Below are 14,705 nucleotides of genomic sequence, written 5' to 3' on the forward strand. Positions count from 1 at the left end.
GAAGGAACAAAGAGTCACTACAATGATAAAATCAATGAATTGCTTCAGGCAACACAAAGTTTGATCTCTGCGTGCATCAATCATATTTTAAACTCTGAAAAAAAGATGCTTGGTTGAAGCTTACTTTTAAATTAAATAGGAAATTTAAGTATTTCTCGTATGTATGAAATCAAAGCCAAAGTCAAATTATCTAAACAATTATTTTAATAATAAAGAGCACTATAATTTTCAAATTTAGAAGAGCATTTGAAAAACTAAAAAGTAATTCAAAATTAAATACTTGCTACTTATTTTCCAAGCCAACACAGTGATGAAACAGCCAGATGTGGCTTCCGAGCCGCAGGTTGCAGACCCCTGATTTTACAGGGCTATTGTTAGAATGAAACGACTTCTGGGAATAAAATCACAGCCAGAGTGCAGTTGCGCTACCTAGTGGCGAAATTGAAGATTTACAGTTGAATTCACCGTTTGACAAGTCATGAAATTCCTGATTATTATTATGAGTATTATTGTATGTATAAACACAAAATCTATAACATAAAATGTAGTAAAAGGGAGAGGTACAGTTGAAACATCAAAGGCACATTAGTACGTCACGCACACTGGCGTGACGTCAACAGTGTCTGAACGAACTCTGGCTCAGGAGCACACCGGCCATTTTTCTCAATAGCGCTGCTGACGCTTTGGGGAGTGGAAAAGCGCTTCATACCACTTTGATAAACTTACAAGTTCGGACAAGTGTGACTCGGCTCTACAGGCTTGGGAAAAGTCAAAACAACAGGACGTTAACCATGCTGCAGCTGACGTGTGCAAAGTTCTTTCGCTGACATCCTTGTTCAGGTTCGGCTTGTCTAAAGTGTCGCACAAATGGAAATGGTGCCCAGCGAGGAGAACCAGTTCGTATGCAAAGAGGTGAGTCGATCCAAGACCCAGCCCGGATCGCATAATTAACTTGTTATCCTTACTTTACGCCTAGAATGCAAAAATACATGCGTGTGATGTGAACGCTTTAATGTGTTAAAGGGAGGTTGGTTGTTGTTTAGAGGCTAACTTAGCTGCTAGCTGTTAGCCTCTCAACATGACTTGGACGGCCTATCGTGACATGGCTAACTTAACATTGGCGTTAGCAGCACAACACTGAAGACAAAGTAAGTTCGTGTAATTAAATGGCAGCTTTAGTGTCATTTCAATGACTAAAACAAGTACAGCACTGTGTAATAGCCACGACGATATTCACAAATACTGTTAATGAATTTACAAGTCGCAGTAGCTCGCTGATTAGCTTATGTCGTCTGATAAGTTCAAACATTGGCAACATAATTACTTTAATAATCGTATGAAGCGTTACTTCCAAATTGAAAAAGTGCAATTCGGTACTTTTAAAACGGCGCAGAATCTCTTGTTGTCATGTTGCGGCTTGTTTTGTGAGTAAGTTTGGCAATGTGTTCGCCAAGGTGTGTCAGATGAACAAGACAGGCTCATTTTAGAAAAATGACAGCATTCCTCTTCCGGATATAACACCCAGACGTGATCTCGAATGCATTTTGCCCGATCAAAGTATTTCCCAAAGCGATTCTGCAGCCTCGATTGAGGGCGATCAGCTGTTCTTTAGCCAGACGTGGGCTAAAATATTCCGAAGAGTACTGTTACTCTTGGAAAATAAATTACTCAAGTGAAAGTTAAAAGTAGTCCTCCATTTAATTACCTAAAAGTAGAGAAGAAGAATCTACAATTTAACAAAAAATAAAGAAAGCTATATGTAGAAGACCATGTCAGCAGTCCTCAAAAATTGCGTGCTAGGATGTGAGGGGGGAATGCTCACGTATGGAGCAAGGTCAGTAACTTATGATGTACTTCTTTAGAATCAGATTGTGAATGTCAAATAGATAGAAATATAAAATAGGAATGTGAAACTTTCAATATTACCCAACAGTACCACTTTGACCACAAGAGTAATTAATTATCTTCGTCCGTCTCTATATTATGACTTAGTTTTTTGTGGGTTCAGTGCATCTTCAATTTAAACTTTTTTATTATGTTACAGTACAGTTCGCTGCTGTAATACCTGCCCCTCAAATGCATTTGTTTCTGGTACAGGGTGTGCGTGATTGACTATTTTGAAATACTACAATAAATCCTTTGGTATCTGCTTCAAAGATTTAGAGCGGGTTGTTAAGTAACCGAAGGGTTGGTTGTTCGAATCCCGATCTGTCTGAGTTATGTGTCATTGTGTACTTGGGCAAAACACTTCACCTGCCTCCTGTGTCACTCACCCTCCTTTACAGCTGGGTGTTAATGTTTGGTTGTGTTGTTAAGGGGGCCGTAGGCACATACTGTACTGGCAGCCCCGTTTCCGTCAACCTGCCACATTGTAGCTGTGGTAAACTATGTTGTGCAGCCACGACCAGAGCGTGAATGTGTGAGTGTATGAACAATGTATACACTGTGAACCGTCTTTGAGTGTCCAAAACAGTGGCATGAAAAATGAATGCATTATTATTATTAAGTCTTGATTCTGCGAATCAGTGGCCAGGATTCAGTCACATCTCTCTGGCAGCAGCCAAGGCAACACAACATTTTCAAATATGGATGAGTCCCAAGCATGGAAATGATTCGGCGGTTTGGTCCAAAAAACATTGTCAGATGTGTTTGAAAACGGTCGCTGTGGAAAACAATTTGATGACATTTCTGTTGCGCTACAAAACATTTGAAGGATGGTGACTTTGCGACTCGATAAGCGCCACTAAAAAGAAGCTGAGTAACACACTCATGACATTCTCGCCAAGTTGAGCAACACGCACGACCCCATCGACAAAGCAAGCAAACGTTGGTGAGACATCACTCACACCGCCATCACTTTGAATGACGCGAGCATGTAAATATTGTCGATGGCAGGTTTGAAACACATCTGAAACACAAAAAAATTAATGTGAATACAAATGTTAATAAACACTAATTAGAATGAAACAAACCAGGGTTAAGATGTCTTATCAACTGTCCTTTTAATAATCTTTAATAATTGTAAAGTGACTATATGGGCACTGTGACACCTTGTATATAAAACCTCACATAATAAACACAAAAGTATGCATGTATATTTCTGTATTAATTTTAGAAATATCTCATTCACACTCATTTTTTCTTAATGCAATCCCAAAGTATCAGTTGGGAATCTTTATTGGCAGATATTTAAAAACAAGGACTCGGATTTGGACTCGTGTGATAAAAAAGCGTGGTCGGGACATCCCTAGTGTAAGGTCAACATTGAGTGAATGTGAGGAGATGGGCGTTCTGCTGCTTCCAACTGTGAGTCTTCCATGCTTTTGTTTCTGTCATGCATGACATAAATTGCCCACATAAAAAATGCTGCTTCTGTGTCGAGCCACAGAAACGGTATGTGAATGTGTAACTTCTTGGCTCAGTTTAATATTTGAAATGGAGTCAAACGTCACTAGTGGTTTTGGTTAGATTGTCACGTGACAGCACACGTGGCTCAAGTCGCTCTGATGAACCAAATAAAATTACAGAGCCGAATTCAGCTCCCCGTGACGGAATAAAAGTAGCGTTTCTTCTCAATAAAAATACTCAACAGAATAAAGGACCAGTATATTGCATTGAAACTTCTCAGACAAGTAATTGTAACTGGGTAAATGGAGCTGCTTACTACCTAATTCTGTCCTTAGCCTTGTTTATTCTGCTCTGTTTGACTTCTTTATATTGTTTGCATCCAGGTTTGCAGACAGTATACAAATTACAGCACTTAGTTTCAACTAAGGTATTAACAGTGAAGAAAAACAGTCTTGTTCGTTGTTGACTTTGTCTTACTCCATTCATAAGAGTACTGCTCATCTTCATAATACTGTGGTAGAGTGATAGCTTGATGTACAAGGGAATAATTTGCGAGGTTTAAAGGTATAGGCTGTTGCGCAGGCATTTATTTATTTTTTGCTTTGATTTGACTTTATACATATAATATTTACTCTCTGATGGAGAAAGACGAACTTAATATTATCATGTTTTAAAGTTTCATTTCAGTATATGCTTGATTGACCTCGAACGGTATGTTCTCACAACTTGTACACAATGGAGCACACAGAAAAAAGGGCCAACTTGAGCTGAATAAAGCCAAGTCCTCATTAACTGATAATGTCGGCAGGAAGGTTCAACTTCGGGAGGGCAGCATGATAAGCCATTGTTTGTACCGAGAGATGTTTTGGCCTTTGAAGGGCGTATGGGTGGGCTGGGTTGAGAGGTGTGACATGTGAAGAAGGGAGTGTTTTTCTGATATATCACTTGTCATTTGCATACACAATCAATAAAAAGGCCGGCAGAGGTTGCAGGTGTCAGGTGTCACTTGGTAAGCGCACGCGGAGTGGCTTCATAGAAAACTGCTCCTCCTGCCGGCAGAAAAGTGAATCTATTCCTGAATCTGTTCAACTGTCCGAGTGAACATCTCTGACACTCTCACACCAAACAACTAAGAAAATGTTGTGTATTTAAAACAACCACATAATTGCCTTCGGAAAGTCTGCTAGCTTCATTCTCACATACCAGGCAAACGCAGTAGATAGCCTAATGAATCATGTCAGAGTTGCGGTTTCTAACCCTTTTAGCAACAGATATTTAAACACAAATGGTGCAGCAACACATGTAGAAATACATACGGCGTTACAATACTCATGGGTGTATAGTTTTCTGCTTAATTTGCGTTTGAAGAAAGAGCGTAGAATCAAACATAAGGCCGAGATTATTTTGCTGAATCACTTTGGGTTATAGTACATTTATCGAGGATGAGAGTAGTGTCCTTGATAAGGTGCCAATGCCAAGCAGGGCCAATTATCATAATCTCCTTTTGATCGGGTTTAAGAAGCGAAAAATTAAGACACGTGATTACAGCCACTGCGCTGGTTAGTTATAGCTAGCGTTAGGTAGCAATGCCACTGTATAAAATGCGTATTTCAGCTCATTTTTATTGAGGCTGCTTATTCTTGAGAGATAATTAGTTTTGGTTAAAACAAGGGCTTCTTACCATGCCTAATGGAAGACGTAGAGTTTAGTCGCACGCCATTTGCGCGCAAGCTTCCTCCATAAATTGTTTGTGTGCACGCATTTTGTCTGTAAACCATAGACTAAGCCTCTTGGGATGAGTTTTCAGTCTGAATGTTGCAACTGTGTTGAGCGCATTTAACAAAACTGCATTGAAATCGTTTGTGAGATTATCAATCGAACCCTTATAAGAAGAAAAGGAAGCAGCTGCCAGAGGCAGTAGCTCAGAGAGGGCGTGGTTGGATCCAAGATTGCAGCTGGATATACGTTTGATGGTGGTCACAAGGATGGTCTTAAACTAAGACCTCAAATACAGTTAGTTTAGTATAGTTTTAAAGTAATGGTCATATATAGCAGTCGCATACAGTAGTACCATAACAATTGAGGTTGATAACCCTCGGTAAGTACAGAATCTTTTGTGTTACCATTTTTATGGGTCTCTTCGTCTATTATTATTATTATTGTCCGTGTTTTATGTTATGTGTTGTGTTTATTATTTTACTTTATGTTAACTTTTTTGTTAAGCGCTTTGTTGCAGCTGCCGCTGTTGTGAAAGCGCTATATAAATCAGCATGTATTGTATTGTATTGTATTATCCACGTGAAACCAAAAGTATCTATTGTCTGAAACGCCACGGTAAGTGGTTCCGTCGGGAGATTCATATGTATATTATACTCAACCATTATTATTATATTATCTCAGTGAGTCACCAAACCAGTCGCTAATTCAGAAAAGTCATCTAGAAAGCTAGAGTCTGGCCCAGGAGGATGAAAAATCACTGAATGATAAAACGGCAACAAAGCTGTGGATCTCATAACAAAAGCTTCTAAAGTTTTTTTTTTCAATATTTATGATAATTTGATAAAGCTATGTATGATTGATGCACAGGATTACGCACAAAACAACTTGTAGAAAACCTAGACAATCAATTTTAATTTTTTCTTTGAAATCTTAACCCAATCGAAACCTGAAACCTTTGTCTTGCTCTCATGTCTGATGCAATTTAAACGCAATGGAATGACGTTACTACAAATGGAACGTGACCAGCCAACATCAGATTTTGCAATGTGTCCCACGTGCAGGTCCAAAACTATTATTGGGTTATTTCAGTGCCCTCTTTAGATATTTGAATGTAGAGTTACTGTACTGTTGTTTTCATTAAATTTTCTGCTATCATTGGCAAATGTCAACTAGAATATGTCTGTGCCCAAGTATTATTCACGTTCATTGTGAAGTTTGGTTACTTTTCTGTATTACTGTTAGTATTATTTACTGCCTTTTGAATGAGGCATAATTGTACTTAACAAAAAAAAAGTTGGTTTGTGCTGCGTCACTGTGTGTGTGTGTGTGTGTGTGTGTGATGTTGACACCCAGTGATTATATCCATGGCAAAAATAACCTTTAATCTCGTAATGCACTTGTGTGTTGTCAGCTGCAGCGCCCTTTATAGAACACGGCGCTCGCATTGTGCCACGATTACGATACGCATTTTGCGAAATCATGAAAGAGGTGAAGCTCAATCCCGTTACTACTTCAACGAGTCACTTTTTTTTCCCCCGCAAGCATGAGTCTCATATGCACTAGTCTGACTTCACATGGTTTGTATACGTCATCCATGTTTATGTTCTATATCATTCGGGTATGTTTTGAAGTTGCAGAAGGTCTTTTTGAGGAGATGAAGAGGATTACTAAAGTAGCCTTGCCTTCGTTTGCGTGTGCAGTGCTTTGAACTCTGGTCGTCAGCATGTTGGTAGCTAGTTGTATGTGGTCGCATGGGGACAGTAGTAGTTTGCATTAGGACTTACAGAGTTTGAAATGAATAGACATACATTAAGAGGCCAATTCTCTAGTTGCAGTACACTACTACTGGTTTCTTGACATTATTACCGGTACTTTAAAAATCGAATTCAATATGGACGAAGGTTTTAGTACACACCTTTGGAAGGAGAACAGAGATTGAGTCATTCCCGCAGAAGAGAGGAAGCTGTTCAAGTTGCAAGGGCTCAACCAAACCCATAGTAATTTCCATTTTCACATCCTGTTGGTGTAATTGCCGCTTGTCCACATATTAAGACTTCAGTTGTTCTACTCTCAAGCCAAACTTACGACACTACCTAAGACATTTCTTTTAATAATTTGCATTTTTTACTTGACTATTTTGTAATGTAAGTTGATTCCTTTGAGCAAAGTTATTGGGTTAAACGTGGAGGAAAGCACTTGCTTCACTTAGTCTTGAGCCTCTTGGGTAGCAGTTAAACAAACTTTTCCATGTCACCTGAGCTCTAATATTAGAAAATATTTCCTGCAGAAACTCTTGCTACATTCCACCCATGTGTGCCATCTTCATCCTACTCTAGTGTGAGCAAACAGTATGTTCGCGAATGATGTGAGCTGTGCATCATGATGGCGTCACTTCCTGTAGCTCCTCTCAACCACCTTGCTTGAACACGATAGTCTGAGATGGAGAGGGTTGGTGGCCAAAGTATTTCCCCTACTAATTAAACAAAGCGTCAATCAATGTTTAAAGTTTTCAAAAAAACATTCCTTTTTTGTACTTGTACCATTTGCATCTTGCCCAGTTCGATATTTGAGAATGTAAACAAAATTGAGTGTGGATGTGAAGTTCTCTCAAATGGTGACATTTTTGTACCATCTGAATAGTTTGAGACCTTGTATGTACCATGTATGTGCTTGTGGTTTTTGTATGTGGCGGTTGGTTAGTTTCCAGTAAACGTATGCATACTGCTGCAAAGGCCAAGGGAAATATTTTCCAGTGTTTCTGCTGGATTTAACTGTATAAATCAAGTAATTTAAGTCATTTAGGGTTAAATGTAACTTTCTCCTCAAGTTCCAAATGACCTTCTGTCCATCTTTGTCATCTTTCATCTGCCAGGAAGTTTTTTTTTCTTTTTTCGCCATGTTCATGTGGACTGTGGTTCTTAAAGCATGACACCATAACCCATTTTTTAAAGGCTTTGGAGAATCAATATTTTGGAGTCGATCATTGAGTTTAAAAAGACCGATATCTGCTCAGAGGATGGATCAATCTATTGAAACAACTTGTTAACTGTACAGTCAATCCTCACTGTTTACGGGGATTAGGACTGGCTCCATGAATAGCCAAAATTCCCATACAACTGACATCCACTGAAATGCATTTGGAAAAAAAATAATAACAATTTTAACCCCAAAAGAATTCTCCCGAAAAAGAAATTTCTTAAGTAGACAATTTCAAAAGTAGTATTTTGTGAGTAGAGACGCCTTTTCTATTTAAATGCCCTAATCCGTTCCAAGCCCCCCACCCCACCAAATTCAGGCATAAATGTTTTCTAGAGCATAAAAATGCATCAAAATATGGAACAAATACATGTTACAAATTCGATTATTACACAATAAATGAGGGTTGTGCATAATGTAAAAAACAGAATAAAGAATAAAAATGGTGGTCATTGAACTTTTAACTCTGTCTTCATGGTTTGTTGCCCTCTGTAGTTCATGTTTTTTCTCAGAAGTGTTTTTGCCTGGCGTTTTGCAAAGAACTGAGGAAATGATGTCTGCTTTTGTCGGCTTTTAACAATCCTTAGAAAATATCCAAGGCAAACATCAGCAGAGTGAGTGATCGCCCGACTGGTGAACACTTTTTCTGAAGATTTATGTAAAACTATCGAAGACGCTGCATAAACACATCTATCTATCGGCACACAGACACATATGGTCGAGGTCCCTCTTAGCCAATGGGATGCGAGGATGATGTTTGGGAATTGCCAATCGCAGAGTAGCTATAAGTATGTTGCGTTCAGGAAACTCGGAGCTCCGAGAAGCAACCCATCCTGTATTTTTAGCTTTCGTATCTTGAAATTTCTTTCGTAACTAGAGCCAATATTTTCCTGTTGAGGCGTTTCGTAACTGTGTGTGTGCGTGTGCGTGTGTGTACGCGCGCGCGCGTGCGAACGTGAATGCACTTGCTGTAATGTCGTCTTTTGTGGATTTGATCAATGACATCATTCATTGATTGTGCGCAAAGTGCAAAATATATGCTCAAGCAATCTAGCCCATCAGATCTGTGTAAAGTTGAATATTTTAGACCTCTGGAAAACTTCAGCAATCACAAGTAACATGCAAACGGAGAGTGAAGTCAAGTCATTTGAATCTGGCTGGAAAACCTGCTGCATGTTTTTCAGAAATGTCGCTTGACTTGTTTTAAGTGTGATCTGTAACACTGCCTGGCTTGAGGTGTGTTCTGTCTCATGTTGAATAAGCATTGCGCAATAAATAAAGTTCAAACTTTCCACAGCTTTTAACAGAGTATAAACACAGGATATAAAATTAGGACCGACCATTTAATCACGCTGATGGTCTTCCCATTGTGTTGTTGCAGATCCAAGAAGCCGCAGAGGAGCCCAGAGTGCTGTGTATAATCCAGGACATCACCTGTGCCAAGACGGTCAACGCGAGGTTGACCTTCAAACTGCCAGCGTCCACCGCCCTCTCCAAACTCTATGAAGATGTTGCCCACAAAGCAGGATATGTCAATGGCTCCTTTGAACTGGCCTGGGGAAACACGCAAGACATGGTTGGGGAATTCTACTAACTCCACACCACCCAGTTAAAGCGATTTCTGTTGTTGTTTTACAAGTCTGATTTACTGCGACATGGTCTTGTGACATTTGTTCCCTCGAGGATGTGCTGTATCTGAACTTTGCGAAGGCTGACAGTAATGTAATGTTTAATAATAACACATGGCCGAAAGGTTTGATTCAACAGCGGATTTGAACAAACCATTGTTCACATTCCACAAAGTCAACGAAACTTTTGCCCACTGTGATTGCTCGTGTTTGCTGATGTCGAATCATACAGAAGGAGGGCAGTCTGTGCTCTTCTGTGTACATACTGGCCCCTTTTCTTAAAGGAGCCCAAGCTAATCCTGCTGTTGACCCACGCCAAAGCCTTAGGTTCTGTGCCTGTTGTTATCTCACTGAGTAGGTCAGTGGATTAAGCTGCGCTATGTTTCCACTGCAGCTCTCTCTGCTTGCTCATCCTCAGCACGGCCATTGGGAAGAAAGTGTGTGTTTGGCTCTTTTAAGTTTAATACGGAACAGAGTGATACTATCAGGATTTCGGAAACAGCAGAACTCAAAATGACGGAACATGACATCACAGTACCTAAAACCTGTATCTCACTGAGCGGCGAAGGTTTTCAAGCGTGTGCGCACATAAGAATGTTTGTTTATTGCAAAGACGTTGGCCTGTGAACATGTTCAATTTTTTGGTGCCACGAGAAAAATGAAAAACTATGCAGACTCTTACGGTATGTTTTTGCGACCTTGAATGACCCCTGACCAAAGAAACATTTGCTTCTTGCACACACACTCGCAAACCTGTGACGCTGAGTGAGATACGGTCTTAAAGGCTCAGGCAACGACCAATCACGGCTCACCAGTTTTCTGGTTTTGGATTTTGCTGCAAATTTCATATTCCACAAACACAATATCAATAATCAGAATACCGTGTTTAGACTTGTGGGGCCGCATAGAACATGTTATCGTAAAGCAGTGATGTTCCGATCAAGGTTTGAAGTTGCAGATCTCGATACCGATCATCCATAAGAATCCATGGATTCGGTGTAAAATTTTCAATTTCAGCGCTACACTTATGTATTTTTCTGAAGTAAATCATTAATCAGTTGATTTGTTTTTCCATTTAATTGACTAATCAAATTTTAAAACATTTATTACATTTCTATCACGTTATTATTAAAAATAAGACATTGCGAAGAAGTCTGACTTGATGTCATGTCATATGGTCTGCTACGCTGCAAACACCTGGATTAGAAAAAAAAAAATCAAGTCCAGACAGCCGCCCAATCTGAATCGTTCTCGTTTCCTAGAGTGCATTGCGTGGCGTAATGCACCTAATGAATAAAGTTATGAGGACGTTAATCCTTGTCGTATGTGTTTCTGCTACCAGTGGTTGAATGTGTATGATACGGTATATTAAACGCTAACATTTGCTACTGTTTTATTCTTCTTTTAATTTTAACAAACACTTTACGTTGTGTGTGAAATGGTGACATCCATGTTAATTCTTCAATGCGGTACAATGTACATTGCTGGTTAAGAAAAATAATGGCATGTAAAACCCGAACCTCAATACTTATTTCATTAAGATACATGCAAGCAATTCTCATAGTAAACTCACAGGGAGAAATATGTCACTCCCTTAGCAAAACGATCATAAATAGTGGGTGATCGATCGGAGCATCCCTCTGACTTGACTTCCCCTATACAGTTACAAGTGAATAATTTTTATAGAGCAGCAGCTGCTTGCTGTGGTTTACATATGATCTGATTAGTCGATTAATTGCGACTACTATCGGTGACTATTCAACTAGCAAAATAATTATTTGTGACAGACCTACCCACCTTTTGGCATTTACTCACAACAATAAATATTATGGAATGAAACCCCTGTGCATTGAAGAAAGAAAAAACAACCAAATTTTAGCTACTGTCAAAGACTGATATTTCAATATTCCTCCCTTATTGTACATCCAGACACCCCTAGAGCACAGCGGAGAAGTGTCGCTTCTGGATTCTGGGTTTGAGCCTGGCGGTAAGAGGAATTTCCTTCAGCTAACAGACAAAGATGGAGAACAACCACAAGTGGCTTCGGTGAGTGGTGCATAGATAATTAAACAAAATGCCTATGCTTGGCTTTTCAGTTTGCTAGCAGTGAAAGTTTGTCATGTGGTTTCATAAGTCTTTAATGACTCAGGATTAGTGTGATGGGTACATCAGGTAGAATGAGAGGTGAACAACGTAATACAACCATTATGCCCAGTGTTTACTGTGTATACCTGTAGGGCGAGTGTTTTGATCAGTGCTTGTCATTGGATCAGGTTCAGAAGTTGTGTTTTGTCAGAATGTTTATGGAGAACTCACAAGAGATTGTGTTTTTAACTTGCTACAAAAATGTACGTTTGTTTCGCTGTATCGCCTTGCATTAGCATGAGTCAGGTGCAACAGATAGCAGTGGGTTGGATGATGGCTCCCAGGAACGATTCATTGGGCCCCTTCCCAGAGACGGTACCATTGGCTGCAGTGGCGACTGCCGTAGCCCCCCTTACTCTTACACCTCCATCCTCAACAAATCTGAGACTGGTGAGTTGTTTTCACCTGGAATATGTGTCATGTTTTTGTACAACTTCTGCTGTCTTCTTAGTTTGCTCTCTCCACCACTCTAGGTTACGTGGGTTTGGTCAACCAAGCAATGACCTGTTATTTGAACAGTCTCTTACAAACACTGTTCATGACCCCGGAGTTCAGAAATGCACTGTACAAGTAAGTTAAGATATGCAGTGAGCCCGTTTATCACAAGTGATACGGTTCCAGGTAACACAACAAGTGGAATGAGTGAAAATCCATAATATAGAGAGACTGTGGACACTTATTTTTTTCCATAATTTTACTCCATACACACCTTTAAAACATATTTGAACTTAAATTTGAATCCCAAAAAAGCATACTATATAGAAAACAATGTCCACGTTGTCTTTGTACATGCATGTCCCCTAAAGAGACGGTGCCTCTTGACGTGGCGTGAATGATGACTCAAGATTATAACGAGGGGAATGCTGTATTCAAGCCATATGAAGAGTTTGCTTTTTCAGTGAACTTTAAAAACATCTGCAATTATTGCCCACTTCAGCTGGGAGTTTGAGGAATCTGAAGAGGACCCAGTTACAAGCATTCCCTACCAGCTGCAAAGACTGTTTGTTCTTCTCCAGACAAGCAAGAAACGTGCCATAGAGACCACCGATGTGACGCGCAGTTTTGGATGGGACAGTAGTGAAGGTGAATTTTTCAACCTCTCCCATGGCTAGAATAATGCTATTTGAGGGGGAAACATGACATGTCATGCCATTTATCCTTTTTCTATTTTAATTTTATCCCAGCTTGGCAACAACATGATGTGCAAGAACTTTGCAGGGTCATGTTCGATGCCCTGGAGCAAAAGTGGAAGCAGACCGAACAGGTGGGAGAAAGCACAAACAAAAAAATCAGCTCCACATCACAAACAACACTTTACTCACAAAAAGCGTTTTGTGAGTAAAGCGAAATTACAAGTAGGATTTAACACTTTTTTTTTAAGATCATGGACTGGGCAGGATTACGAACACTTAGGCCTCTGTCTGTGCAGACCACATGCCTGCACATGAGGCAAATAAGCATGTGATTGCCCATCATTGGAAGTAATGCAACTTACTAAATATCCTGTGGGAGATTTTTTTTTTCTGACCCTGCCGTTGCAAAGCAGATTACAAGTGAGACAAGATACATACTCGCACAAGAAATATGACTTACGGTTGTCTCAGCATGGATACTCTCCAGTTGCATGGAAATGTGGAATATTGTACAACATGGATGGCTCAGTCCCGATTTTATAGCCATTCTTTAAAAATAAATTTGGTATTATTTTTCAGTCAAGTAAAGAAGAAATATCAAGTAACCCTAAAGCCCTTATCTCACTGAGCGGTAAAGGTTTGCAAGTAGATTATTTATTAATGCATTTTTTTGGGGTGGGTGGGGGGCTGGGGGTCAGGGTTTATTCAACGTTGTAAAGAGTTGCAAAGATGTTTGTCAGGCATTCCCAAATCTTAATGGTTGCAAAAGTTTGTTCCTTTTGTTTTGCCATCAAATTGTGAAAATGTTCAGGGTTTCTTTGGGACAAGGACAACTGTTTGAGACCATTAAAATTGTTGGCAGACGTCTTTGCAACCGTTTGTGACCTTGAACAAACTCTTCACAGCCGTTTGTGACCTTGAACGAACCCTGACGATGAAAACGACAGACAAGCCTTGCTAGCAGCGCACACACTTAAAAACACTAGTGAGATACAGCCTTAAAATAAAACACTCTTCTCCACTTTTTACACCAGCTTTAAAAAATAGCCTGAAAAGCAGCAACCGTAGCCTTGGCATTTTAGATTAACTTTTGAAATCTGTTGTTTCAACTCCGTCGTAAAGCAGCATGGTGATGTCATTGTCAATGATGAGCAAGAAAACCTTTTTTCTTGTCTGTTCTAAACACCATAATGAACTAAAAGGGGAAAAAATACAATAAAAATACAATTTCCTTAGCTGCAGTATGGATACAGTCATTGCTCTGCTTGTATTTGCATGCTGAGTTCAGCATGTATTTGGTCATCGAATATTAACAAATAAGTGTGAAACAAATAGGCCAACACAGAGAAGGTGTTGGAGCCAAAAGTATTTGCTTGACAAATGTGAATTGTAAGAAAATTACTCGGATGCAATTGGGGACAAAGCATCACCCACCCACATTATTTTCATTTTAAATGTTTTGCTTTTAACGTTCAGGAAATAATACTTCACATCTCAATATCAGTTGCTGTTACATTATATGGCAGCTGTTGTGGCTGGTGGTGCCAACTTTTGCCAAACAAGCGAACCCGAGATATTACCACCTCTTGTGTAAAATTGAAGTTCCACTTTCAGAACGGTGAAAGCATCCTTCCTAACTTGGTACCCCAGTGAAATGCAAAAATGCCTTGCTGACATCTAACAACACTACAGGATTCATGGAAGAGTTGCCTCCATGTGAATGTGCCTGTCATGGGCCAAACGCGAGGTGTTAAGA

General features: G+C 39.6%; 1 protein-coding gene across 1 annotated transcript in view; it reads left to right on the forward strand.

Annotated features, from left to right (window-relative positions):
• Nucleotides 1-618: 618 nt before the first annotated feature.
• usp47 (ubiquitin specific peptidase 47) overlaps nt 619-14,705 on the forward strand; it is a 29,369-nt gene continuing 15,282 nt past the window's right edge. Inside the window, exons 1-7 of the mRNA XM_052063589.1 lie at nt 619-912; nt 9,425-9,619; nt 11,601-11,717; nt 12,053-12,206; nt 12,290-12,386; nt 12,754-12,899; nt 13,001-13,080. Coding sequence (XP_051919549.1) covers nt 868-912; nt 9,425-9,619; nt 11,601-11,717; nt 12,053-12,206; nt 12,290-12,386; nt 12,754-12,899; nt 13,001-13,080 — 834 coding nt within the window. The 5' untranslated portion in view covers nt 619-867. The remainder of the gene's footprint in view (nt 913-9,424; nt 9,620-11,600; nt 11,718-12,052; nt 12,207-12,289; nt 12,387-12,753; nt 12,900-13,000; nt 13,081-14,705) is intronic.

The sequence above is a fragment of the Hippocampus zosterae genome, chromosome 4 (assembly GCF_025434085.1).
Source record: "Hippocampus zosterae strain Florida chromosome 4, ASM2543408v3, whole genome shotgun sequence".
Taxonomy (NCBI): Eukaryota; Metazoa; Chordata; class Actinopteri; order Syngnathiformes; family Syngnathidae; genus Hippocampus; species Hippocampus zosterae.